Genomic DNA, 26,371 nt, shown 5'->3' on the forward strand with positions numbered 1-26,371 from the left:
GAGAAAGGGTGGCTCCCAGGGCATTAGGGCAGTTGAGCAAGTCAGGTCCTGAACATTATTGCAAGTATCTCTAGACGTGGCTCCTTGGGAAATGGAGATTGGCTGTCGCTGTGGGCCACACAGGGAGGGGAAAATGGATGTTGAATGGCTGGAACCACGGTAAATGTGGGGGCAAGAGAGGAGTTTTGCGAGAGTACACAAGGATGAATATAAAACATGTAATATTACACCAAAAACAGGGGACAACAGACTAATAATGTAAACCATAATGTAAAACATAGGATAACTAAAAAAATTTAGAAAACTGTATATCCTAAAGTATGGAAGACAATGTAAGCACAGATGTCACCTTGTTTGAAAGCTATTGTTTCGGAGTCTGTACATCAGTTTCAGTAAATATGATATGAATAAGTTAAAAGATTATCGCTGTAGAAGGAAAAAGGTTTTATGGTGGATGTGTGGGAGTACTGTATATTGTATATATGAATTACTGTGATCTAGGGCTCCTGTGAAGAGAAGCTCAATAATTAGGAAAAAAGAAAAGAAAAAGATAGGATGTAGAATTTTCCCAAATCAATATGTATTCTATATCTAACCTTTAAACTCATCGCTATATTCCATTTTACTAGTAAGGGAACCTGACATTATATTGGGCTACACTTTTCAGGAAGTTTTGGATCACAGAGTGGTTCAACAATGGCAGCGGAGGAATAATGGTATGGGATGTTATGGACAGGTGATATATGGTTGACAGGGAGTTATACGGGACATATGTCCAGGGGGCATGGAAATGTTTGGATATACTCATAGTGGAAACAATTAAAAACAACAGCTTGGGGGGTACTAGATTACTGGCCTGGGAGGGCTCTGTTGTGGTCCCTAGGGGAGCAGCAGCAGTCCCCCAGGTGCAACGGTAAGGACCAGGAAGGAATGAGGGTCCAACAGTGAGCCCCTGATACTAATGACTATGCTTGTGAGCCTATACACCTGAAATAAGAACAAGGCCTAGAGCAGGACTGTGTCTAGGAATTTCCTCCTGACAGCCTCTGTGTTACTCAAATGTGGCCAGTCTCAAAGCCAAACTCAGCATGTAAATGCAATGCCTTCCCCCCAGTGTGGGACATGACACCTGGGGATGAGCCTCCCTGGCACTGAGGGATCACTACCAAGTACCAGCTGATGATGCAACTAGAAAATGACCTTGAATTAAAGGTTCAACGCGGACCAGCAGAATATCCCTGTCTACATATAATAACATGACTTTAAAATGCTGTTTGACCTAAAGTAAGGGGGAAATGGAAAGGACAAATGAGTTTATATAGCTATGAGTCTCTAAAAAAGAGTCTGGAGGTTGTCAGAAGGATTGCCCTTATGCACACCCGAGCAGAGTCTCAGAGACAGATAAAGTAGATACAACCCCAGGTATTGGTCCTTTTGAGGGCTGGGGAGACCCACAGGTTCTATGGTCATGGCAGATGGGGTTCACTGCCATGTCAGTTGGCCCTTCTTTGGAGCTGGTGTTTCTGCGTGATAGAACTGGACTCAGATGGAATCTCTTTTCACAAGCCTTTCATGCTACTTTACTGGAATTGTAGTTGGTGCTGGGGCTTAAGATATATCTAGGGGATTTGAATCTCTGGACTGACAATATGATAGCCAGGCCCTGACCTCAACAGACTACAGCTCCTATACTCTGATTTATTGGACTTACTCCACTCAGCTAACATGGAGTTGAAGAATGTCAACCACCACACCATGGAGCCTAGAGTGCCTACAACTGAAAGCAGGAAGATTGCATCCAATATCCATGTGGAATCTAAACCCCCTCTTGACATAGATGTGGAATGGACACAACCAAGCCAAGGTCCACAGGAAGGAGGAATACAGTAAGGATCAGAGTGGACTTAATGATATTCTATTCATGAACTATTGTGGTTAATGTCGAAAAAATGTGGCATTGATGTGGAAAAAGTGGCCATGGTGGCTGCTGGGTGTGGGGAATGAAGGGGAGGAAGAGAAGAGATGTGGAGGCATTCTTGGGACTTGGAGTTGTCCTGGGTGGTGCCCCAGGGACAATTGCCGGAGTTGTATGTCCTCCCATGGCCCACTGGATGGAACATGGGAAAGTGTGGGCTGTGGTGTGGAACACGGGTCATGGGGTGCAGCGATGCCCGGAGATGTACTCACCGGATGCAATGGATGTGACATGATGATGGGGGAGAGTGTTATTGCGGGGGGAGTGGTGGGGTGGGGGCGGTGGGGGCGAATGGGGACCTCATTTTTTTTAATGTACTATCTTTTTAAAAAATGAATAAATTGAGTAGAATTTGAAAAAAAAAAAAAAAAAAGCAAAAGTGGGAAAAAAAACCCCAACAACTCTGTTAAGGTGTTGAAAACACTCTCACTTATATCCTTGCTTCTTAAAAGCATGGAAATAGGGGAATCCAGTGATGGCATTTTGTGTATCTCCATTGGCAACTCATGCCATGGACTGTCAGTGGCCTTGTGATTATTGGGAAGGGAGTCATTAGTACCTCTGTGTCCAGTTAGTGTAGAGAGCCAATTCAAAACTCCCAGAACCACTCCAGAAATCCCATGTTTACAATTCTGTTCCTCAAGACCCTGCTCCCAGTACCGAGCTATATTAGTGAGGGTTCTCTGGAGAAACAGAATCAACTGTAGATATCTGTAAGTAGTATGAGATTTTATAAAATTCTTTCATATGACCATGGGGATGCACAAGTCCAAATTCTGCAGGCAGGCTGCAAACTAGGGGCTCCAATGAAGGTTCTTTTTTTTAAATTTTATTCATTTTGTAAAAATATTACATTCAAAATATATGAGGTCCCATTCAACCCCACCACTCCCACCCCACCACTCCCCCCCCAGCAACACTCACTCCCTTCATCATGACACATCCATTGCATTTGGTAAGTACATCTCTGGGCATCTCTGCACCTCATGATCAATGGTCCACATCATAGCCCATACTCTCGCACGTTCCATCCAGTGGGCCCTGGGAGGATTTACAATGACCGGTGATTGTCCCTGAAGCACCATCCAGGGCAACTCCAAGTCCCAAAAACACCTCCACATCTCATCTCTTCCTCCCATTCCCCATACCCATCAGCCACCATGGCCACTTTTCCCACACCAATGCCACCTTTTCTCTGTGGACCTTGGATTGGTTGCGTCTGTTGCACCTCTATGTCAAGAGGAGGCTCAGATTCCACATGGATACTGGATGCAATCCTCCTGCTCAGTTGTAGGCACTCTAGGCTCCATGGTGTGGTGGTTGTCCTTCTTCAACTCCATCTTAGCTGAGTGGGGTAAGTCCAATAAATCAGATTGTAGGAGCTGGAGTCTGTTGAGGCTTAGGGCCTGGCTATCCTATTGTCAGTCCAGAGATTCAAATCCCCTAAATATATCTTAAACCCCAACACCAACTACAATTCCAGTAAAGTAGCATGAAAGGCTTGTGAAAAGAGATCCCATCTGAGTCCAGTTCTATCACGCAGAAACACCAGCTCCAAAGAAGGGCCATCTGACATGGCAGTGAACCCCATCTGCCATGACCATAGAACCCGTGGGTCTCTTTAGCCCTCAAAGGAACCAATACCTGGGGTTGTATCTACTTTATCTGTCTCTGAGACTCTGCTCAGTTGTGCATAAGGGCAATCCTTCTGACAACCTCCAGACTCTTTTTTAGAGACTCGTAGCCATATAAACTCATTTCTCCTTTCCATTTCCCCCTGATGTTAGGTCAAACAGCATTTTAAAGTCATGTTATTATATGTAGACAGGGATATTCTGCTGATCCGCATTGAACCTTTAATTCAAGGTCATTTTCTAGTTGCATCATCAGCTGGTACTTGGTAGTGATCCCTCAGTGCCAGGGAGGCTCATCCCTGGGTGTCATGTCCCACGCTGGGGGGAAGGCGTTGCATTTACATGCTGAGTTTGGCTTCGAGACTGGCCACATTTGAGTAACACAGAGGCTGTCAGGAGGAAATTCCTAGACACAGTGCTGCTCTAGGCCTTGTTCTTATTTCAGGCGTATAGGCTCACAAGCATAGTCATTAGTATCAGGGGCTCACTGTTGGACCCTCATTCCTTCCTGGTCCTTACCGTTGCACCTGGGGGACTGCTGCTGCTCCCCTAGGGACCACGACAGAGCACCCCCAGCCAGGAACCCAGTATCCCCCCAGCTGTAGTTTTTAATTGTTGCCCCTATGAGTATATCCAAACATTACCATGCACCCTGGACATATGCCCTGTATAGCTCCCTGTCAGCCATATGTCACCTGTCCAATGAAGGTTCTTGATGAGTTTCCAAGAGAAGTTGGTTGTCTGATATTGAACTGGAAAATTCTCTTTCAATGCTGGAATCACTTCCTTTTTTAAGACCTTCAATGATTGGATAAAACATCACTAATTGCTGGTGGCATTCTCCTTGGTTGATTGTAGATGTAATCAGCCATCTAAGAAATAAAATCACTGGTGACTTAAGTCCAAAAAAAAAAAAGAGAAACGACAATTTCCTCTCAGAATTCGTATTAAATCACAGAAAAAATTACACCTCCCAAATGATTCTCCTTGGACCCATCACTTTGTGGAGGAAGAGTGCTTTGTTGAAAAGTAGGAGCCAAGGAGAGAGGCAGGGTCACGTAATTGGGACTAAGACTAGTATGAAACAAAGTTGGAAAGGTACAGTTCTCCAGGAAAAGAGGGGCTCTGTTACCAGATGGCATATTGGGCAGGACAAAAACCAAAGATGTACAATACAAGAGGCAATAAAGTGAAGAGAGATAAAATAATGATCGCGTCTTCAAGCTTTAATCCTTTACTTTTCTCTTTATCTGTCAGTTCACTTTTCTGAAATTTTACTTCCTCCCCACATCAGTCACAGGATACTTATTAACTTATTCATTCATTTATTTAGTTCCAATCATTTATCTCATGTGTTCAGCTGCAAATACTAAAAACACTAAAACATCTAATGAGTAAAATATCAGAATACTGTCAGAACTAGGGTTACTGACAGGTATTGAAAGTATTTACAACAGGTACAGAAATCTAAATACCCCAGCAGTATTTTCATATGAAATAAGGAAAAAAATGTATCAGTTCACACGAATAGTATTTTAAGTTACAGAAAATGATCATATTTCAGGTAAAAGACACACTAGATATTGAAACTGCACATACAAATCTTATCTCCGAAGACAGAAAATGTGCAATGCTGGACAAGATGAAAACAAACTTGCCTTATACCCCAAGAACTTAATTTTTTCCAGTTGTCCTGAGTTCTCAGGGATGTGTATCTGGCAGGGATCGTTGGTTGGTAGAAATAAAAGACTAGGATCGATGGGCCATAGGTATCTGTAAGAATCTTTCCCCAATATGCAATCCACATAAGATGTTATTTTTTTCTTCCTTTTATTCCTGAATGGTACTTAGATTATTGTATAAGTACTAATTAGTGGGCTACATGTTCTCCATAATTATGGTGCTTTGGGCATCAATTGAAATATTTTTTAACTCTTTTAAAATAAGTACAGATTCACAGGAAATAGCCAAGATAGTACAGTGTTTTGTTTTACTCCTGAAAGACAATCATTTCCTGTCCCTCTGTTTCCCTAACTAAAAATAACATGTTACTTATCATGGCTATTTCACATGAATCTTTCACGAAGTAATTGAAAAATGTTTATACTATTTGAAAATATAATCTTTTAAAATTAAATAATATAAAATTTCACCCAGAAGTCCAGTACACAGATAAGTGAAAGTGGCTGATATTCTGAATGAAGGTGTGGTACAGGCACGTGTACCCTGTCCACAAGGCACTGATTTTCACTCCTGTGCCCCAAATCAGTATCTCAAGTCCTATCTGAGGCATCCAAAGTTGCACGGGGCAAGGTTTGAAAATCAACACTTTTCCACTGACCACTTCATTTGGGAAGCTGAGGCACAGTTGGCTGATGTGACTAATCCAATGTCTTAAAATTGCTCACAGAGAAGGAATAAAGCCTAGCTCCCTCCAACTTCTGGTGCAATGTATTTTCGCTTGTGTTATCCTACATTCTTGAAGGATAAGTGCTATAGGATCAGATTAGCTCTTAGCAGTTGAGCTTATATAAGGAGAGAAGAGTCAGAGCATTCCGCGACCCAGGTGGCCTTGCCTGGGACTCTGCAGCCCCTACCCCCACCTCCAGCCTGTGGACTATGGAGAATGGCCTCACAAGGCTCCACCTCTCCTCACTTGGAAATGATCTTGAGTTTAGATTTAGTGGAAAAAGTAAGGAAATGGGACTGCTTTCTCCAAGTATTAATCTTGCAATTTCTTTATTGCTGTGACTTTTTGTGCATCAGAGTGGAGCGCATTTAACTTAAATTGTTTAATTTCCCATTTGTGAGGAGATGCATGGCTCTGGTCAAGAAGGAAAGGTCCTTTTCACGAATATTTTCATTTTTGTTTTTAATTGGAAGCTAAGATTAGAAATAACTAATTTGGCTGATTTAGTGGCTCATGGATCGGATTATCCCCTTATGCTAATTGGGAGTTCAGAGCCAAACTCTGCATCTGACATGCTAGCAAACACAATAAATGCTTTTAATTAAGTGAATGATTTGTAGAGATGCGCATTATCTAGCAAATGTAGTTTAACAGTGTATTTATCTGATTTCTGACAACAGATTGAGGTGGGTGCACAGCATTTGTGCCATGTGCAATTGTCATGTCCCAGGCATCGATGATGCCCACGTTAAGATCATGGAAAATGTCCTTCATGATGAGATTTTGAATATACCCATGGAAGTCACTAAATCTCTCTGCATCATTGTACATCTCCCTGGTGTTTTCTGCCTTGATGACAACCACAGTATCTGGACTTCTCAGAAGAAGACGTTGAACAGCTTTGTGGACATTGAGGGCCCTTCGGATGAAAACATCAATAGGAAAGGGTCTGAAATGCTGGCCCAGAGAAATAACAATGATGGTATTTTTTTCCCCTGCAGTTCTGTCAATGACTCGGGTGATGTACTCAATCTCTTTGACTGAATAGGTCAGTGATCCAATCAAGGGGTAGCCATGCTTTTGCCACTGGATGTTGATATTCCTATCCAAGTCCACAGCAAGTTGGTGTCGAAGTTTTCCAGATTCATGCAGATCCACTGACTTCAGTGCTGATGATGGATGTGTAACCCCAAAATGAAAGGAGAATAGAGTTACAAAGATTGACTGGTCATGAAGATAGAAGAGAAGATTTGGAGCTTATAGTTGAATAAGCTAATCATTGAGGTAACTTCATTGAGGGATGATAAGGTCAGGTTTATAGGTATTATTTCTGTACATATTCCTAACTGTAGACTAAGCGATTTTGAGGATAAATGTACTAATTGATCCTCTTTACATTCATCAAAACAAGTAAGCCTATTTCCCCAACCACTCTGTAAATCACCTTATGAGGGAGATTGCATTCTATACTTCTGCATTTGCTACTCCCGTACCTGGAATGGTACTGAATATATCACCTAAAATAATAATGGTATTACTATTCATTTGAGAAGTATTTTACAGTTGACAAAGTATTTATTTGATGAGCACCTCAAAGCTCCATATATATGTATATATGTATATATATATACACATATAAACACACACAGATATACTTTTACATATATATATATAACTATATTATTACTATACTATAGCATTGTATTACATCATTGGCATGGTATAGAACAGAGAAACAAAAGAGGAAATGACCTGCCCAACACTACACATCCAGTAAGTGACAGAACCAGCACTTTAACTTGAAGTTCTTTCCAATTCTTGTGAAAATAGTCTACCAGATGTTAACACTTCTGAAAAGAAGCATGAAATGAATAGCATAAAATGAAATGCTCCCATTTTTCATTGTACTAATTAAACTCTTAAAGAAATATCAAGGGCAGATCCTTTATAGCTACATCTTCTGAGGAATATATTTAGGAAAGGATTAATAATGCTTTCTAGCACGTACCCTCTTAGAATTAAAGGGCTACATTTGAAATCCTAACCCAGTGAGCCTTGAATATGGAAGGGACAAGAGAGGGAGGAGGAAAATGGCAGGGCTATTTTCTTCATGCTGCTTCCAAATTCAGTTCTCTTCTATAAAACACACACTTGCCATAGAATTTGACTTTTGACAAGATGTGAAACAGTTGTTTCCTTACACACAACTTAAAAAATTAGCTAAAGATGATTGGTAACTCTTAAATTACCTTCAGCTGTTTCAATGATTTCCTGAGCATGGTGGGTAAAAACTGAAATGTGGACTCTGTGGTGAGAGGGTTGTGATAAACCTTTTGCTACTCTGGCTCCCTCTCAGTCAGATAAATGCATTGTTAGAAAGATAAGAATGTCTCATGAAAAGTTTCAGTGAGTTCCAGTTAAAGAATATGAAAAAGAAGAGGACTTCCCCTTATTTCTTTCTTCTTTTTGAATGAAAAAAGTTTCTGAAAAGGATGAGAATAATAGTTTAGACTGAGGCATACTGTTGATATTCTTTACGAAGTATTCCATCCACTGGCGGATCGTGGAATCTCCCATTAGATATATGAACTTTCCACTCAGGCACTTTTTCATTTCGATTGGAATCAAACTACAGGATGTGGGAATCCAGCTGTCCTCCCAGACATGCCCACTTGGTATTTTGGATGTCATTCCAAGCTTGCATTTCTTTTTCATTCGAACTGTTTGTTCTGCCAAAAAAAAAGCAAGAAGGATCTTCTAAAACATCAAATTAACCACAAACAGTTATTCAGAACCTACTGTCTTTTATAAGTAGGGAGGCAAGGATGATAACAGTGATAGAAAAGTCTTATTGAAGCATCCTCTTAATGGAATACCTATTTTTTAGTAATATTATTCTCTAAAGTGAATTTTCTAAATAGTTTCCATTAATAAGAACAGATGTTTTCTCCAAGAAAAAAAAGATCTTCTGGGCAAATTTAAAATATTTGGTCACCTTCCTATGAAAGTCAAGTTATCCATTCTTGCAGAGAAATGAAAGCTCAATTATCTTATCATTTTAGTCCATCCTACTCCCAAGTTGTTACACTGCTACACTTAAATGCCATCATCAAACTAAATCCTCTGAGTTATACTCAGGGTGATATTAAAAAATATTAACAACTAGTTGGCTTGGGAACTGGCCAATTCTCATGGATATGATTGTTGGCTGAAGCAGGGTCTTGGAGGTCCAACATGTGCCTGGTGTTAACTGAGTATCACTGGTTTAAGAGGATTTTCAGATTCTAAGGGGCTGATGTGGACAGAATGGTAAGGAGCCCTTGGGGAGCTTGGACAAACAAAGGGAAGTTTACTATTTTTCCAATTGATATGAGTGTGCCCGTGTATTCTTTATGAAAACAAGTCATTTCCACCTCTACGTTCATATTTACAGTTTAGTGTAAAGACAATATTAGTGATTAGCAAGCTTTAGAGGTGAAATAAAAGAGTCATAAAAGATCTTACCTTAAATCGTGTTAGGTGGGTAATTCCTAGGCTGTTTGGAGTCAAAGATATTAAAGAGAAATTTGTAAACTTAACTGTGGTAGCACTATTTTGTACATTAAAACTGAAAGTAGGCAAAGTCTACGAGGAGAAAAGTTTAATGACTCAACTCCTGGATGGCAGATTGGAAGCCTCTAGATGGTGATTCTTGGCCCAATAGTGATATGGGAAGTGGTGATGGTGTTGATATGGTGTGGGGAGGGATGGAGAGGAAGTGAGGATAGTGGTGGTGGAGTTAGTAGTGTGAGCAGTGGTGGTGTGGGTAGGTAGGAAACTAGGCAAAGAACTGAGAAAGAGTTTCAATATTTGAAAGATATTATGTTAGATGGGCAAATAATCTGTTGCCTGATACATAGATCGATGATGAGACTCACAGTCAGTAACACAGATTGAAGATATCCTTATGATTCTAACCATTCCCTCACTTACATAACTGTATCTTGCTATATTGGCCTGGAGCCTGTGGGACTGATAATAGTGAACAAGCCCAGCAGAAAGGCGAAAGCCCTTGAGGAGGTCCTGTACCAAGCACCACCCATCAGACACAAAGAGAACTTACTGTTGCATGTGGAGACGTTAATGGTGTTGAAGTTTTCCACAATTTCTACACCCACATTTGACCTTAAATAAACAAATACAGAAATTAGTCTGCAGGTGGCCCAAAAGACCAGGAAAAGTAAGAAACCAGATTATCCAGTGCTTTAGTTATTTGTTGGTGAAAAGTTGACCACTGTGCCCAAAGTTTCAGACCATTTACTAAATTTTCATTTCTTTACTTACTAGTATTCAGGATACAGATACCCAGGTTTGCAAGATGGATTATTGAAATGCAGAAAGAATAATATTAGAGCACAAACATGCTCATATATTTTTATTCTCTTTAAAGTCTTCCTTCTGTGTATACTTTTTGTTTCAGTAATAAGGGTTACATATCCCAAAAGGCTGGGGACTGCTGTCCACAACTGAATTCAAGGATATTTCTCAATGGCTCTTCAGAAGAGCTCCAAAGTTGGTATACTCAAAGGACTTGTAGGTCAAATCACTACCATATTTGCCCACTTGGTCTCCAGAAATAGTTACCTTTCAAAGAGGCTCCTCTCTTGTTTGGTAAGATAAGAAACTTCTTTGTTCTTGGAGTACATGTGGGTCAGTGCAGCACAGGGCGTGTGCCGAGGCCTCACGCAGTAGAAGGCTTCTTGATCTTGAGCATCTAGGTACTGGCACAGCTCAGCACTTGTGTTTAAGACCAGGGCACAATCGGTATTGACATGAGAGGAGCCACTGGCAAACTGGCCTGTGAAGATGACCCTGTCATAGCCTTGGTTCCTCGCCCTCCAGAGGGCTGACGCCCCTTCGCTGGGGTGGATGAGCAGGACAGACAGAGAGACCCGGCCCTCCCAGAACAGAGTGAAGCTGACCAGGTAGGTGCCGTTGTTGAAGTCTGTCACCTTTCCTGAAGCGCCTGCCTGCAGGGCTGGGGAAGACATCCTGGCCCTGAGGAAATCCCCGCCGTAGTCCTTCCTGCGTCCCAAGTGGTCCCTCACCTCCAGCAGGACGTCGAGCTGCTCCCCCCTGCAGTAGGGGTCTCGGGGGTTGAGGATGGAGGCTCTGCTGTGCGCTGCACTGGTGGTGAGGATGAGGTGGGCGAAAGGTCTGGGCGGGATCAGCTGGTCTAGCTTCTGCGTGATCTCCTTTATTCTCAGGTCATTCTCTCCTGGTGATATCACTGGTCTCAGTGGTGCTTCAGGACATGGGGACTTCATGATGAAATTCCACTGATGGAGGGAGATGGGCAACTTGAGGGCAGTCCAAAACTGATATGATAATGAATAGAAGGTATAGTAAATGTTCTTATTTAATTTTTGGAGGGTTAGCCATCTTCCTTCTTTTATAGAATAATGGCAGGTACAAAAATACAATAAAATGATACTGAGATTTTATGATCATATATGTTTCATAGACAAAATGATTTTTCTGAGAAATTCTGGTGATGGAACTTTACTTCCCACCTGTTAATTTGTTTTGGCCTAACCATTTAATCTCAAAAAACCTTAGGATCTTCTTCCTTAAAATGGTGGTGATAAAATCTACCTTACAGGGCAATTGTGAAGACCATTTGAGAAAATATGTTTTCACTGCATAGCATAGAAGCAATATTTATTGTTCTATTATTTTTTTTACCATAAAACTCAAATTCAGTCATTTAAAGAAATACTTAAGAAAGTGTTTAAATGCATGAGACGTTCATGTGAACTACGAATCATCTATTTTTTCAGTTTCATCTTTATACATTGCTTAAAAATTCTATAAAATTTATTGGTATTTGTCAGATTGATTTTATAAACTTAAGAGATGCAGAAGCATATGTTTATTAAGATATTTATATTCTAATGAAAGAACACTGATTTATTAATAAAAATAGTGTGAAATCTGTATAGGAAATTAAACACCCATAATCACACCAACCATTGATAACTACTGTTAATATATTTTTAAATTTTACTTGATTGTGAATAAGTTGCATATTTATTACTGAAGTTTGATTTTTTAAATGGTGTCATTAAAAACTCTCCACCTTATTTTAAAGGCTCAGATAATAGCCACCCTATGGATATAGCTCAATAATTTACTTGTTCTGATCTTTTTGGATATTATTGCTCCCTGCTTTTCCTATAAAGAGCATTTTTGGTATAAATCTTTCTTTGTAGTTCATATTATTTATTGAGAAGATCAAGACAGAATTATTTGTAAATTGTGATAACATTGTCAAAGGCCTTGATATATGATATGAAATTATTTTCTAGAAATGTAGTGCCAATTTACACTAAACCAGCATTGAATGAGAATCCTAATCATAGTGTATATTTGTAACACTGGGTTGCTCATTTTCAAAAATTATCTGCCTGGAATTGAAATCTGGCCCTGTTACCCTGGTCAAATTTGACCTTGGTCAAATTTCTTAACTTCTCATGACCCAGTTTTATCAAATACAACTTGGGATCATAAAAATAAACACCCCATGTAATTATTGTGAGGATTAATGGGTTAACGTATGAAAAACATTTAGAATGGTACCTAACACATACTCAGAGTTTTTTTATTATCTCTATTATTTGATAAATAAGTGCTTTCATTAAAATATTTTAATATGTCAAATCATCAAATAGTAATATTATTCACAATAATATCTCGGAATTTCTGTTAAAGATAGAATAGCTTGTATTGGACCAATTCTCCTGCAAATAATAATGATCAATTCTGGACAAAAATTTAATAAACAGTGCTCTAAGAGCACTGGAGAGTGATCAAAAGCAGACAAAAACTGGAGAGAATCTCTGCCTGGAAGAGGAACCAGCAATAGGCTTCATTGTAAGAAGGGCTAATAAATGTTCTCTAGGCTGAAGGAAATTACTCCAGATGGAAACACAGATCTTCAGGAAGGAGTACAAAGCACTGAAAATAGTAAATATCTGGATAAATATAAAAGCCTATCTGTTTTTACTTTTAATTTCTTTAAAATGCATATAATTAGGGGGAAGCAGATGTGGCTCAAGTGATTGGGCTCCCGCCTACCATATGGGCGGTCCCTGGTTCAGTTCCTAGTGCCTCCTAAAGAAGACAGGGAGTTGGTGTGATGGGCAGACGCAGAGAGCTGATGCGACAAGATGACACAGCAAGAAACAGGAGGAAAACTTAATGAGAGACACAACAAAGCAGGGAGTGGAGGTGGCTTTAAGTGATTAAGTGCCTCTCTCCCATATTAGAGGTCCTGGGTTCGATTTCTGATTCTTCCTAAGGAAACACAGAAGACAAATGGACATAGCAAGTGCAAACAATGAGTGGGTAGAAAGAAATAAAATAAATCTTTTGAAAAAATACATATAATTATTTAAAGTATAATTATAATTTTGAAATGATATGACCACTATTGCTTAAAGAATGGGATCAGGAGTAAATGGAACTATATGGTTGAAGAATTCTTGCACATTACTTGAAAGGGTACAATATTAACTCTAAAACTTACAGATGTGTGTCATAATTTCAGGAGAAACCACTTTTTAAAAAAGAAGCTGTAGCTAAAAGAAAGAAATTCTAAAAATATTCAACTAACTTGGAAGAAAGCAGGAGAGGAGCAGAGGAACAAAAAACAGAGGAAACAAACATAAAACAAAGTGGTGAACCTAAAACCACACATATTAAAAATTACATTAAAGGTAAGTAGGTTGAATTCTTCATTAAAAGGCAGACATTTAAAAGAAATGTAGACTATTTTACTGTCTACAAGGAATGCAGTTTAAGTATAGAGATTCAGATAAATTGAAAGTAAATGGATAGAAAATGATATACCATGTAAGCACAAAGAAACTAATATTAATTTTAAACTAGACTTTAACACAAAGAATATCACCGGAAATAAAGATGATCATTTCATAATGGTGAAAGGATCAAATTGTCAGAAAATACAGCAGTCATATGTGTATGTGATCACATACACATATACTTATGTATGAAGTAAAAGTTGGCATAATTAAAGGGAGAAATAAAAAAATCCACCATTACTAATGGATATTTAAAAACTCCTCTTTCAGTAGTTACTACAGTAACTAGAGAGAAAAATCAGGAAGGACTTAGAGGATTGAACAACACTTTTATAGCATTGACCTTTAGCTATTACACTACACTACAATGCCAGTTTTCTCAATTTCTACAACATTAAATGAAAATTTTAAATAACTTTTAGAATGGAAGAATAATTTTCTCAGCAAAAAATTCTTAATAGAAATATAATAGGAAAAATTTGTCTCCCAAAGGAGAACTAAGCACATATTGCAGCCTCAAATTCCTACCACCAAATGCTATAAAAAAAGGAAAGAGGCGGCGGACTTGGCCCAGTTGTTAGGGCTTCCATCTACCACATAGGAGGTCCGCAGTTCAAACCCTGGGCCTCCTTGACCCGTATGCAGCTGGCCCATGCACAGTGCTGATGCGCGCAAAGAGTGCCATGCCATGCAGGGGTGTCCCCCGCGCAGGGGTGTCCCCCGCGTAGGGGAGCCCCATGCGCAAGTAGTGCGCCCCGTAAGGAGAGCCGCCCAGTGCGAAAGAAAGTACAGCCTGCCCAGGAATGGTGCCACACACACGGAGAGCTGACATAAGATGATGCAACAAACAGAAACACAGATTCCTGTGCCGCTGACAACAACAGAAGCAGACAAAAGAAGACTCAGCAAATAGACACAGAGAACAGACAACTGGGGTGGGGGTGGGGGGAAGGGGAGAGAAATAAATAAATAAATCTTTAAAAAAACAAAACAAAACAGGAAAGAACTTTAAAAATCTTGAACTTTTCTGGGAAACAGGAAGAGATACCTTAATTGGACCACTAAAAAATGAAAGACAGCTGAGATTATATCAAGAATGAAAAGCACAACTCCAAACACAGATAGATGAGGGTTCTGCAGAAGACAGAAGCCTCTCCAGGAATGCTACAAGCCTAAAGGAAGCAGATAACTGGAGCAAGATGGGTGAAGAGACAGTCCACAGGACAAGCCAGGCAGGTTGTTGCTTCCCTATTTTCTCACCTGCCCAGGACAAGGCAATTGGTAACAGATGGGAGTAACACCTACAAGTATTTAGGTTGGAGAGGTGGGATAGGGCAACACATAAGACATATGGGGAACATTTATTGCCTCAAAGTGCTTTTTGTACCTATATTACAAAGAAGCTGGAATGAGTAGATAACAGAATTCACAGACTGGCTACAAAGGAATCTCAAATATAGGGGTGCATACAATCAAGAATTAGACCAATTTTTATGAAAGCCAATTCATGAAAGAGAGGTATCAATTTCAATAAAGAGAAGACACTCAAGGGAACAGAACTAATAGAGAAGACAAAATAGAACTTTGGAATAAGTATACTTTCTAATCGCAGAGAGATACTTGAAGTTATTGTATCCATTAAATAATGAATTAGAAATCCTGGAAAGTTAAATCTTGGCTGTTTAATATGCAAAAGTCAATTGCATCCCACTACACCGACAACGGGGATTCAGAAAATGTAATTTAAAAAACAATAACATTTATATCAATTACAATAGCAACATAGACTATAAAAGTACTAAGATATATATCTAACAAAAGATACATAAGACCCATAGCAAAAAATTTGTAAAATTTATGGAAAGACCATACAATTTCTTAGCAAGAGGAAATTTTAGGTTGCTAAGGAGAAAAACAATACTATAAACATCAATTTTTCCAATTTGATCTATTAATACAAAGTTAAAGTAAGGCACATATAATCTAACTGGAGCTTTTCATCAAATTTGATAGCCTGACTCTAAAATGTAAAATACCTAAGAAACTTCTGAAGTAGAATAAGCAATGGTAACTTGATCTGTCCATTTTCAGGACCAATTATAAAACTATACTAATTGCAGCCATGTGGTATTGGCACTGGAAAGACAAATTGACCAGTAGAACAGAACAAAGAGCCCAGAAAGTGAGTCAGGTTTATTTGAAGTTTACTATATCACACAAGTGCCATGACAAGTCAGCTTGGAAAGAAGGGACTATAAAATAAAATGACCTGAAAAAGTGGTTATCCATGTCGAAATAAAAGAAAAACCAGCAAACTCCCCCAATCTAGATATATGAAAGGTTTATTTATCAAAAGCAAATGTTAAAAGTTGTTGTAAAATATTTCAGTAATTAACCAGACATTGGAGTAGGGAAGGATCGGAATGGTTTCTTAAACAATACTCAAAAAGCATTAATTATAAAAGGACAAAAAAATTTTACTATATAAAAGTGAAAAAGCTTTGTCTGAAGCTCCCTTAAAGAAAGTGAAAAGCCACGCTAAAAATTAGGAGAGAATAATTACAACACATGTGCACGTGGCAAAGGAAGCTGTGAGGCCTATGTTTACACGCACATAAAACATTACCCTTTCCCATTTGCTTTCAGTGATGCACAGGTACTTTGGCTCTTAAAGCCTGCATCAGCTGTTGGCATCGCTCCTACAATATACAGGTCTTGTATGTTGAACAGATGAGAGATTAAGCGAGGCTAGGTTTTTATAAAACACTGAAGGAAAGCAGTTCTTACCTCTGTGGAGTTTTGAAAAACTGTAAAAATGATCCAGGAGGCTAGTATAAACAAGAGGACCAGCAGTATCCTGCGATTTGCCGCACTTATTTTCATGATGAGGATCCTACAAAAGACAAGACAAAAATAAACACACAGCACAACAGGACAAAACAGAAAAAAAAAACATACACAGGGTCACACCACCGAAAGACAAGTTGGGGTCAAGTTGCAGTTTGCAGTATTTTGGTAGGGACACCAAGTTTGCTACAGCAAGGAAACCATTCACTTGCAAAAGCGAAAGCAGCTTCCAGAGCATGGGCAGTTCTATAAATGGGAAGGAAATGAGCTAAGATCTGTTGATTGGAGCAGGGACCTGTTAGTTTTGTAGGGGTGGGATAAGGGTAAGCAGGGGTTTATTTTTAATTGGGCTGGACGTGCTTAACCAGAGGCTTTCTTGGCTTTTCTGGGCCGAGCACCTAGATAGGTACTTCCCAAAAAGGATGCTTGCGGCATGATTCCACGCTAGCGCAGAGATTCCAGCTTTTGCATTGGTTCTGAGAAAACCCAGAAGCTATTTTTTTTTTAAATTGTCATTATCAGCAAGAAAATTTTATGCTTCCTTTCTCTTTTAGCCTCATCTTCTGGCCATCTTTTGGCTACCAGCTTGTACATTCTGCAGAAGAGGGAGGCCTGAGCCATGGAGACCATGGTGGGCTCTAAGAAACTGAGCAGCTGAGTGCTCAAGGATGTCTCAGTGAGATCTCCAGGCTCCATGTGACCTATGCCTCCCTCCAACACAAAACGAAGGCAGAAAACCTTGCAGCAGATAATTTCACTGAGAACCACAGTGTGACAGTGTTTTTCCAATGTAAATCCATTTTCCAGCTTCCTCCTTGAAAGTCTCCTAATGTGTGGAGCCTTTCTAGCACTCCTCAAGGTTGAACAAATTATTTTAAAACTTGTATTTCTTCTTTTTTTTTAATGATTTATTTTTTATTTATTTATCCCGCCACTGCCTTGTGGCTTGCCGTTTGCTCTCTGTGTCCATTCACTGCGTGTTCTTCTGTGTCTGCTTGTCTCGCTTTGTTGCATCATCTTGCTGCACCAGCTCTCCACAGGCATGGGCCGTCAGCTCTTCGTGGGCAGGGCCAGCTTGCCTTCACAAGGAGGCCCTGGGACATGAACCCAGGGCCTCCCATACGGTAGACAGGAGCCCAATCAATTGAGCCACAGCTGCTTCCCTCGCATTTCTTTTTATAAAATCAAATTTCCAGGCTTTGTCAATCTTTTTCTTTGTCTACATCTTACTTTTGGTCTTTGTCCTGGGATTTCAAGCTATCTTTAAAAATCAAACTGCTTGACTACTGCCCTTCTAAATATTATATCCCTCAAAGTTTATCTCCCCTAGAAACACCTTCTACCCTGGATCCACTGTTTATATACAGGTATTATATGTTTCTGAATCCAAGAATAAATGTTACCCCTTCCCCCATCTGCCCAATTTACAATTTTTCATACCTTTAATTTAAAGTCTTTGTTCAACCCCATACAAAGGAAGTATGGTAGGCTGGTGTTGCAGCTTTGTTAGGAAGCCAAGTGTGCGACTGGTTTTCCTGCCCTCTGTACCAAGACAAATCAGAGCTGTAAACTGCAGTCTGGATATTTTTAGCTGAGCTTCACAGCCTTATTCTTGTGTCAACTAAGGTCAAAATGTCAGCTGAGCCAGCTGCACCTTAAGGAGGGACCTGGATCACAAACCATAGCTAACAGTTGAAACAGAGTAGGAAGGAGAAGTGCTTCTGTGTATTAGATTAGAAGATTTTAAGGTCTTTTATTAGTCTAATTCTGGTAAGTCTACAATAAATATCTGACAAGGAAAAGAGTAAATGCAGCTATGAAGTAGAGAGACAGTATAGATTAGTTAGATGTTAAGAGAGAGAGTATGAGAAACAGAGGCAGAAAGTAGTTGAGTCCTGCAGTGGTGGAGCACAACAATGACTCATGCCTGCTGCTTGAAGTGCTCTCAAACCCTTCACTAGAGCAGCTTCATGTCCTATAGACCCTTCCAGTTTTTCAGCAGTATTTAAGAATGTAGGAGGAAGAATTTTATCTCATCCCCAAATTTTCATATAGGATTTTAAAATGAGAAAAACTGTTGACTTTCCATGAACCCAGCTACAAAAACTGTAAGCCTAAGTCACTGCATTTTTGTTCACCGCAGCACAAAACAATATCCATCAAGAAGAAAAATAAAACACAAGAAATCCATGACCATCTGTTCAAACACATGTGATTTTGACACCTTAAAACTAACAATAGGTGCCTGATGTTTTCTTAGATGAACGAGCATGATTGTTTAAACAGGTTGTGGTTGGTTTCCAGAACAGTTTTATTGGATTTGCACAACTTTGACAGGAGAATATGGGCATCTGGTCATCCATTCAATTTTTTTTTTAACAAATCAATTTTATTGATACATATTAATGAAGCATAAATCCATCCCAATAAATTTTTGGTCAAACTCTATGTAACAGTTTTGCCTGGCTCAGACTTTATCTCCAAACATATAATGAGGAAAAACTTACTTTAAAATTGCAAGCAGACTTGTACTTCAAGGTTGATGGTCTGGAATTCCCCTACCACCAAGGGTTTTTTAGATATACAATTATAAAGCAAGAATACATCCCTTGTTCTTCGGGAAAACATGAATGAAGTTGAACAACCTAAATATAGATGTTTCAGAAAAAGCATTCCATTTCATAAATAAATAGATGTGACATTAAACTGCATCATTTCTCTACAGGACTTCTTATTTTTTTGGGGGTAATCTTACCTCTCAATACATTGTTGAATGGCTCCATGCACATAAATTGCTGCTTGCCTTTTTGGGTTGTTTCTGTTCTCATTTAAGCAATTGTTCACAGTTGATTGTGAATAGAGATCTTGATGATCAGAAGAGAGACATGCAGGCCTGGTTCCCCATTCATTTCTGGCCACAACAGAGACTTGAAGACTGGATTAGGTTTGACTCAGCAGAAACGAGATTGGGCTCTTGAATTCCATGACTTGGTATTATTTGCTACTGAATAAAGCAGTAATTGGAAATGTATTAAAGATAGATCATTGTGTAATTGCCTCTTAAGAGCCAGGGGACAAACTAGATTCCTGTTGATGGGGTTTGAATTTTACATGGGAGTATGTCCCATTGTCATTTATCCTAGAAAGAGAGCACTTCTAAGATAAGAACTGAGAACTAATAAGGCATTATGAATTTGGAGGTAAGTAATTTTCTTACCTCCCTGGGACCCTATGTGTCACTTTGACCTGGAGTTAAAGTTAAGAAGAATCTTGCAATCTCATTATTTTGGAGAATAAGTTTGTTCCTAGGAATGATAGTGATGGATGCAACAAGTCTACTTTGGGCTTAGGGTCTTTGAGCATAGCAACATTTAATAGAACTTAGAAATTATTTTTTCATTTTGTATTCCATTCTGTTATCTCTGAACTGATGGTAGATGAAATTTATAGCTTTGTCTCAGCTGTGCTTGGGAAATTGAAAGCAGAGAATTCAGTTGTGCTTGAGATAGGGCAAAATGGAATGAAACTTACCTGAGACTTATCCAGAAACCACCTCTAGATACCCACCATTACTAGCAGGCTAACAGGTATTGAGTAATGAATGACAATGGAATACCACAGAAAAAGGTGAAAGAGTCAGACCCTCGATGAGATGCTGTACAAAGGGAAGATCTAAAGTTCAGTTTGGAATAGATATTGAGAAAAATCCTATGATACATTAGGTCCCACTCCAAACATGAGATATTGCTAAATGAATTTGAAGTTTTTGGTATATTGAGGACAACCAAAGCAACAACAAATTTCATGTCTATCCCAATTGGCCTAGCAGAAGGAAAGGAAAGCTATTCCTATTTAAAAGCATTAAAATATTTGCCTTGATCTTGCTGTTATACACAAGATATTAAAATTTAACTTGAAATTATGAGGCATACTCAAAGGCAGAAAAAGATGGTGTGCTTCTATGAGGTAGGAAATCAACAGAACTAGACTTAGATATGACACATGTATTAGAATTATCTAACAGAGATTTAAACATAACTATGGTTAATATGGCAAATGTTCTAACGAAAAGGGTGGACACCATGTAAGATCAGATAGGTAATTTCAGCAGAGTGGTGGATGAGGAAGAATTAAATGGAAATGACAGAAAGGAAAAACACAATGACAGAGAGGAATACCTTAGAGAGGCTCATCAGGAGACTAGATACAGTTATGGTAAGATATCAGTGAACTTGAAGATATGCCAATATAAATGACAAAATATGAAACCCAAAGAGAAAAAATGAGTGAGGAAAAAACAGAACAAACAACCCAAGTACTATGGGAAAATATCAAATCATCCAACATTTGTAATTGGAATACCAGAAGAAGAGTAGAGAGAGAGCAGATCTGAAGTAATATTTAAAGAAATAATGGCTGAGAATTTTTCAAAATCAATGACACATATCAAACTATAGACTCAAAAAGCTCAGGGAACACTTAACAGAATAACATATACTCTCTCTCTCTTTCTATCTCTCTATATTACATTGACATCCATCTATAACCTACATCTGTATCTATATCTACACCTATAGCTATAATCTATATCTGTATCTACATTTATGTCTACCTATAATCTAATCTACTTCTACATCTATATCAATCTATATGCATAAACACACACGCAGAAGCATGTCACATTCAAGCTGTTGAAAAGACAAAAGAGAAAAATCCCGAAGGTGGCCAGAGATAAAGGACACTTACCTGTAATAAGAATTATAGCAGACTATTCATCAGAAGCCATGGAAAGAGAAGACAATGGAGTGAAATTCATGAAGTCCTAAAAGGAAAAACAAAAATCTCTGCAAATCCAGAATTCTATCCCAGAGAAAATACATTTGAAAAATTAGGTAGAAATATTCTTTTAGATGAACAAAAACAGAGAATTCATTACCAGCACAGCAGAGCTACACTCAAAGAAATAGTAAAGGAAGTTCTTCAGGCAAAGGGAAATATACCAGAGACAAACTTGGGTCCTCACAAAGAAATATAGAGTGCTGAAATGGAATAAATGAAGGTATGATAAACACAAGTATAATAAAATTCATTTACCATATTTTTAATTGCTCTAAAAAGTGGAACTATATTGTAGTTTACTAGAACTATATTGTGTATTTAGAGTATATGTTAAAGTAAAATGTTAACAATAAAGAGTGGAAGGGAGGAACTTGAACAAACAATTACACTGTATGTAAAGTTGTATAATATTATTTGACTATAAACTCTGATTAATTAAAGGTGTATCCCTTTAGTGCAACTGCTAAACATTCCTTTAAAAAGAGGCATAAATCATAAAGAAATAGTGAATATTAAGTGGAATCATAAAAATGCTCAATTATTCCAACAAAAGGCACAGAAAGAGGAAAGAAAAAAGAAATGGAACAAATATAAAACAGCTATCAAGATAGATTTTAATCTAAATATATGAAAAGTCACATGAAATCTGAATGGTCTAAACTAGGGGTCAATCTTTTCTGTAAGGAGGCAGATAGCAAGTATTTTAGGAAAAATAAATTACAAATAGCAAAATGGGTATATTAGAATGAATCTTGTTGTGTTTGACTGGAATGGAATTACCAGTTGAAACTCATGTTCTTGTTTTTTAATAGATATACAGATAGATAGGTGTGGAAATAAAAATGCAATAGTATATATAAATAATATGTACACATATATATTATTTCTAAGTGCTATCCACCAAAAAGACCCTAGAATTAATGATACTAGTGCCCAGATGTTGGTTCTAAATATCATTCTCCTCTATAAGGAACAAGAGCTCTTTCGATAAGTGGCTGATTTCAGTGTTTTGGCAAGGTGAAATACAAGATGATTCTGTGGCACCTTTTGGTGCTAGGAATTGCTAAAAAATGGGCTAAGAACATGTCAAAATGTTATAGAAGCTCACCTGAAAGGGTCCAATAGCCAAGGTTGGAACAATTTGAACTATAAAATAAATAATATTTTTAGAATATATCCCATAGGATAAAACAAATCATCATAATTCCATGCAGATAAAAATAAAAAATTGAATAAGTAAGTTGGGTAGGAGGAATAGTTGTTGAAATTATTAGACAGAGACCTTAAAATCACTGTGATAAATATGTTAATGGATGTAGTGGAAAAATTGGACAATGTGGATGGGGAATTTCAGCAGAGATTGAAATTATTACAAAGAACCGAAATGGAAATTCAGGAAGGGAAAAAGTAATGATGCAGACATGAAAAATTAATTTAATGGGTTCAAGGAAGACTAGACCTAGAAAAAGAAAAGAACAGCAGACTTGACAAAAGGTTAATAGCAATTATCCAAACAAAACCAAAAGAAAAAAGTGAAAAAAAAAAAAAAAAACAAGAACAGAATTTTTGTAGGACAATGGGTATTGGTATAGCATACAAATAATTGGAGGCTAAAAAAGAGAGGCAGAAGATATATTTGAAAAGATCATGATTGGGAATTTCCCAAAATTGATAAAAGACATCAACTAAAGGGCTAAAAAGCTCAATGAACTCTAGAACAATAAATACAAAGACTTCTACAAGTCACTATATCACAGACACAGATTAGAAATCTTAAAAATAGCCCAAGGAAAAAAGACATACTAAAATACAAGGAAATACCCTGAGACATGAATGCTTGACATCTCATCAAAAAACAAACAAACAAACCAACACACAAAAAACAAAAAAGAATGGAGGCAAGTGGGCAAAGGAATGACATTTGTAAAACGCCAAAAACAAAAACAAAAAACAAAAAAGCCCCCCAAAAACCCAAAAAGCAAAAGAAAACAAAACCTATCAACCTAGGAGTCTATAATTAGTAAATATATTCTTAAAGCTTATACCATTTACAGCTAAAGGCTGAGAGAATTCATCTCCAGCAGATGCTCACACCAAGAAATACTAAAAAAAGTTCTTTAGAAGAGAAACAATACAATATGATACCATATAATGCCATATGATACCATATGAATACTACATCTGTGAGAGGAATAAAGAACACAAGAAACAATAAGAAAAAGGCCTAGAGCAGCATTGTGCCTGGGAGTTTCCTCCTGACAGCCTTCATGTTACTCAAATGTGGCCACTCTCGAAGCCAAACTCAGCATGTAGATGCGGTGCATTCCCCCCAGTGTGGGACATGACACTCAGGGATAAGCCTCCCTGGCACTGAGGGATCACTACCAAATACCAGCTGAAGATGCAACTAGAAAATGACCTTGAATTAAAGGGTCAATGTGGATCAGCAGAATATCCCTGTCTACATATAATAACATGACTTCAAAATGCTCTTTGACCTAATGCAAGGGGGAAATGGAAAGGAGAAATGAGTTTATATGGCTACGAGTCTCTAAAAAAGAGTCTAGAGGTTGTCAGAAGGATTGCGCTTATGCACACCTGAGCAGAGACTCAGAGACAGATAAAGTAGATACAACCCCAGGTATTGGTTCTTTTGAGGGATAAAGAGACCCACGGGTTCTATGGTCATGGCAGATGGGGTTCACTGCCATGTCAGATGGCCCTTCTTTGGAGCTGGTGTTTCTGCGTGATAGAACTGGACTCAGATGGGATCTCTTTTCACAAGACTTTCAAGCTACTTTACTGGAATTGTAGTTGGTGTTAGGGTTTCAGATATATTTAGGAGATTTGAATCTCTGGACTGACAATATGATAGCCAGGCCCTGAGCCTCAACAGACTTCAGCTCTTACACTCTGATTTATTGGACTTACCCCACTCAGCTAACATGGAGTTGAAGAAGGTCAACCACCACACCATGGAGCCTAGAGTGCCTACAACTGAAAGCAGGAGGATTGCATCCAGTATCCATGTGGAATCTAAGACCCCACTTGACATAGATGTGCAATGGACACAACCAACCCAGTGTCCACAGAGAAAATGTGGCATTGGTGTGGGAAGGGTGGCCATGGTGGCTACTGGGTGCGGGGAATGGGAGGAAGAGATGAGATGGGGAGGCATTTTCAGGACGTGGAGTTGTCCTGGGTGGTGCTTCATGGACAACTACGGGACATTGTAGATCCCCCCAGGGCCCACTGGATGGAACGTGGGAGAGTGTGGGCTATGATGTGGACCATTGACTATGGGGTGCAGCGATGCCCAGAGATGTACTTACCAGGTGCAAGGGATGTGTCATGATGATGGGGGAGAGTGTTGCTGTGGGGGGAGTGGGGGGTGGGGGCAGTAGGGTTGAATGGGACCTCATATTTTTTGAATGTAATATTTTTTTAAAAAATGAATTAAAAAAAATAGAACACAAGAAAGGATAAATGTGTTTCTTTAAAAAACTTTTGACTGTTTAAACAGAACTAATAATCCTGTTGTGGAATGAGTGGTTACAGTGGTGCCTCATGGGAACATAGGTTCAGGGCACAACAGAAACTTTCAGCATATGATCCCTTTATTGAACAGAATAGAGTCCAGAAAGGGTAAATCTCCTTTATATAGCATATAATGTCCAAAGATCAGGGGATGAAGTCCCATCAGCTGGTCTCCTGGGGTGGCTGAAAATTGCTGTGGGTGGGGTCCATGGATGGCAGCTTTGCATGCCCCACTTTGCACCGAGAAGAGAAACAAATTTATACTGCTTGAGTGTGGTTCTACCCACCCTGGGGGTGGGGCCCCTGCCACTGAGAATTTTTGTTCTGATTAGCATTTAGGGCTGCCCAACCACTGAGCTGAATCTGCTTCCTCTAATGTATTTTTTTTTCCCTATCTTGTTGTGTTATCATCTTTTTGGTGCTTTGCTTTGCTGTGCGGGGCCTGTACCTCCCCATGCAGGTCTGGGACATCTTCCCTCCCCTCCCTCCCCTCCCCTCCCCTCCCTCCCCTCCCCTCCCTTCCCTTTTCTACCAGGAGGTCCCAGGGATCAAACCAGGGTCCCCCATATGGTAAATGGGAGCTCAATTGCTTGAGCCACAGCCACTTCCCTCTAGCATATTCTTTTTTTTTTTTTTTTTTTTTTTTAATTTTTTTATTTTTTATTGACTTTGTAATAATATTACATTAAAAATATATATGTGAGGTCCCATTCAACCCCACCCCCCCACCCCCCCCCTCCCCCCCCCCCCCAACAACACTCGTTCCCATCATCATGACACATCCATTGGATTTGGTAAGTACATCTTTGGGCACCTCTGCACCTCATATACATTGGTTCACATCATGGCCCATACTCTCCTCTATTCCATCATGTAGGCCCTGTGAGGATTTACAATGTCCGGTGATTACCTCTGAAGCACCATCCAGGGCAGCTCCATGTCCCGAAGACGCCTCCACCTCTCATCTCTTCCTGCCTTTCCCCATACCCTTTGTCCATTATGTCCACTTTTCCCAATCCAATGCCACCTCTTCTATGTGGACACTGGATTGGTCCTCTAGCATATTCTTAATCCCATCTATTGTGTCTTTCATTCCCATAAGCTCTGTTATTTTTCTTTTCAGGCTCTCAAACTGTCCTTTATGCTCATCCAGTGTCTTCTTAATATCCTTTAACTCTTTAGTCATATTTTCTTTCAATTCTTTGAATTGATTTCAGAGAGTTGTGTGATTATCACTGATTAATTATCTTAAATCCTATATCTCTTC

The 26,371-nt window shown here is 39.0% G+C and overlaps 1 protein-coding gene and 1 long non-coding RNA gene across 3 annotated transcripts in view; one reads left to right on the plus strand and one right to left on the minus strand.

Annotated features, from left to right (window-relative positions):
• Positions 1–19,505, plus strand: part of LOC131276225 (uncharacterized) — a 57,599-nt gene extending 38,094 nt beyond the window's left edge. The window contains exons 2-4 of the long non-coding RNA XR_009183729.1: positions 11,266–11,398; positions 13,608–13,776; positions 17,283–19,505. This is a non-coding gene — a long non-coding RNA (uncharacterized lncRNA). The remainder of the gene's footprint in view (positions 1–11,265; positions 11,399–13,607; positions 13,777–17,282) is intronic.
• On the minus strand, positions 4,831–21,759 carry LOC101427332 (NXPE family member 4-like). 2 transcript variants are annotated; one of them, XM_058289009.1, is made up of 8 exons: positions 21,665–21,759; positions 21,475–21,550; positions 19,484–19,729; positions 16,669–16,774; positions 10,643–11,376; positions 10,122–10,183; positions 8,542–8,748; positions 4,831–7,188 (listed from the first exon to the last, which is right to left on the minus strand). In XM_058289009.1, the coding sequence occupies exons 4-8, from the start codon at positions 16,762–16,764 to the stop codon at positions 6,653–6,655; spliced, it is 1,635 nt and encodes a 544-aa protein (XP_058144992.1). In that variant the 5' UTR covers positions 16,765–16,774; positions 19,484–19,729; positions 21,475–21,550; positions 21,665–21,759; the 3' UTR covers positions 4,831–6,652. The 2 variants fall into 2 exon arrangements, with proteins under 2 accessions (XP_058144992.1, XP_058144989.1); XM_058289006.1 differs by having other exon boundaries at positions 19,484–19,732.
• Between the last annotated feature and the right edge of the window lie 4,612 nt (positions 21,760–26,371).

This window comes from Dasypus novemcinctus, chromosome 27, assembly GCF_030445035.2.
Source record: "Dasypus novemcinctus isolate mDasNov1 chromosome 27, mDasNov1.1.hap2, whole genome shotgun sequence".
In the NCBI taxonomy this organism is placed as follows: domain Eukaryota; kingdom Metazoa; phylum Chordata; class Mammalia; order Cingulata; family Dasypodidae; genus Dasypus; species Dasypus novemcinctus.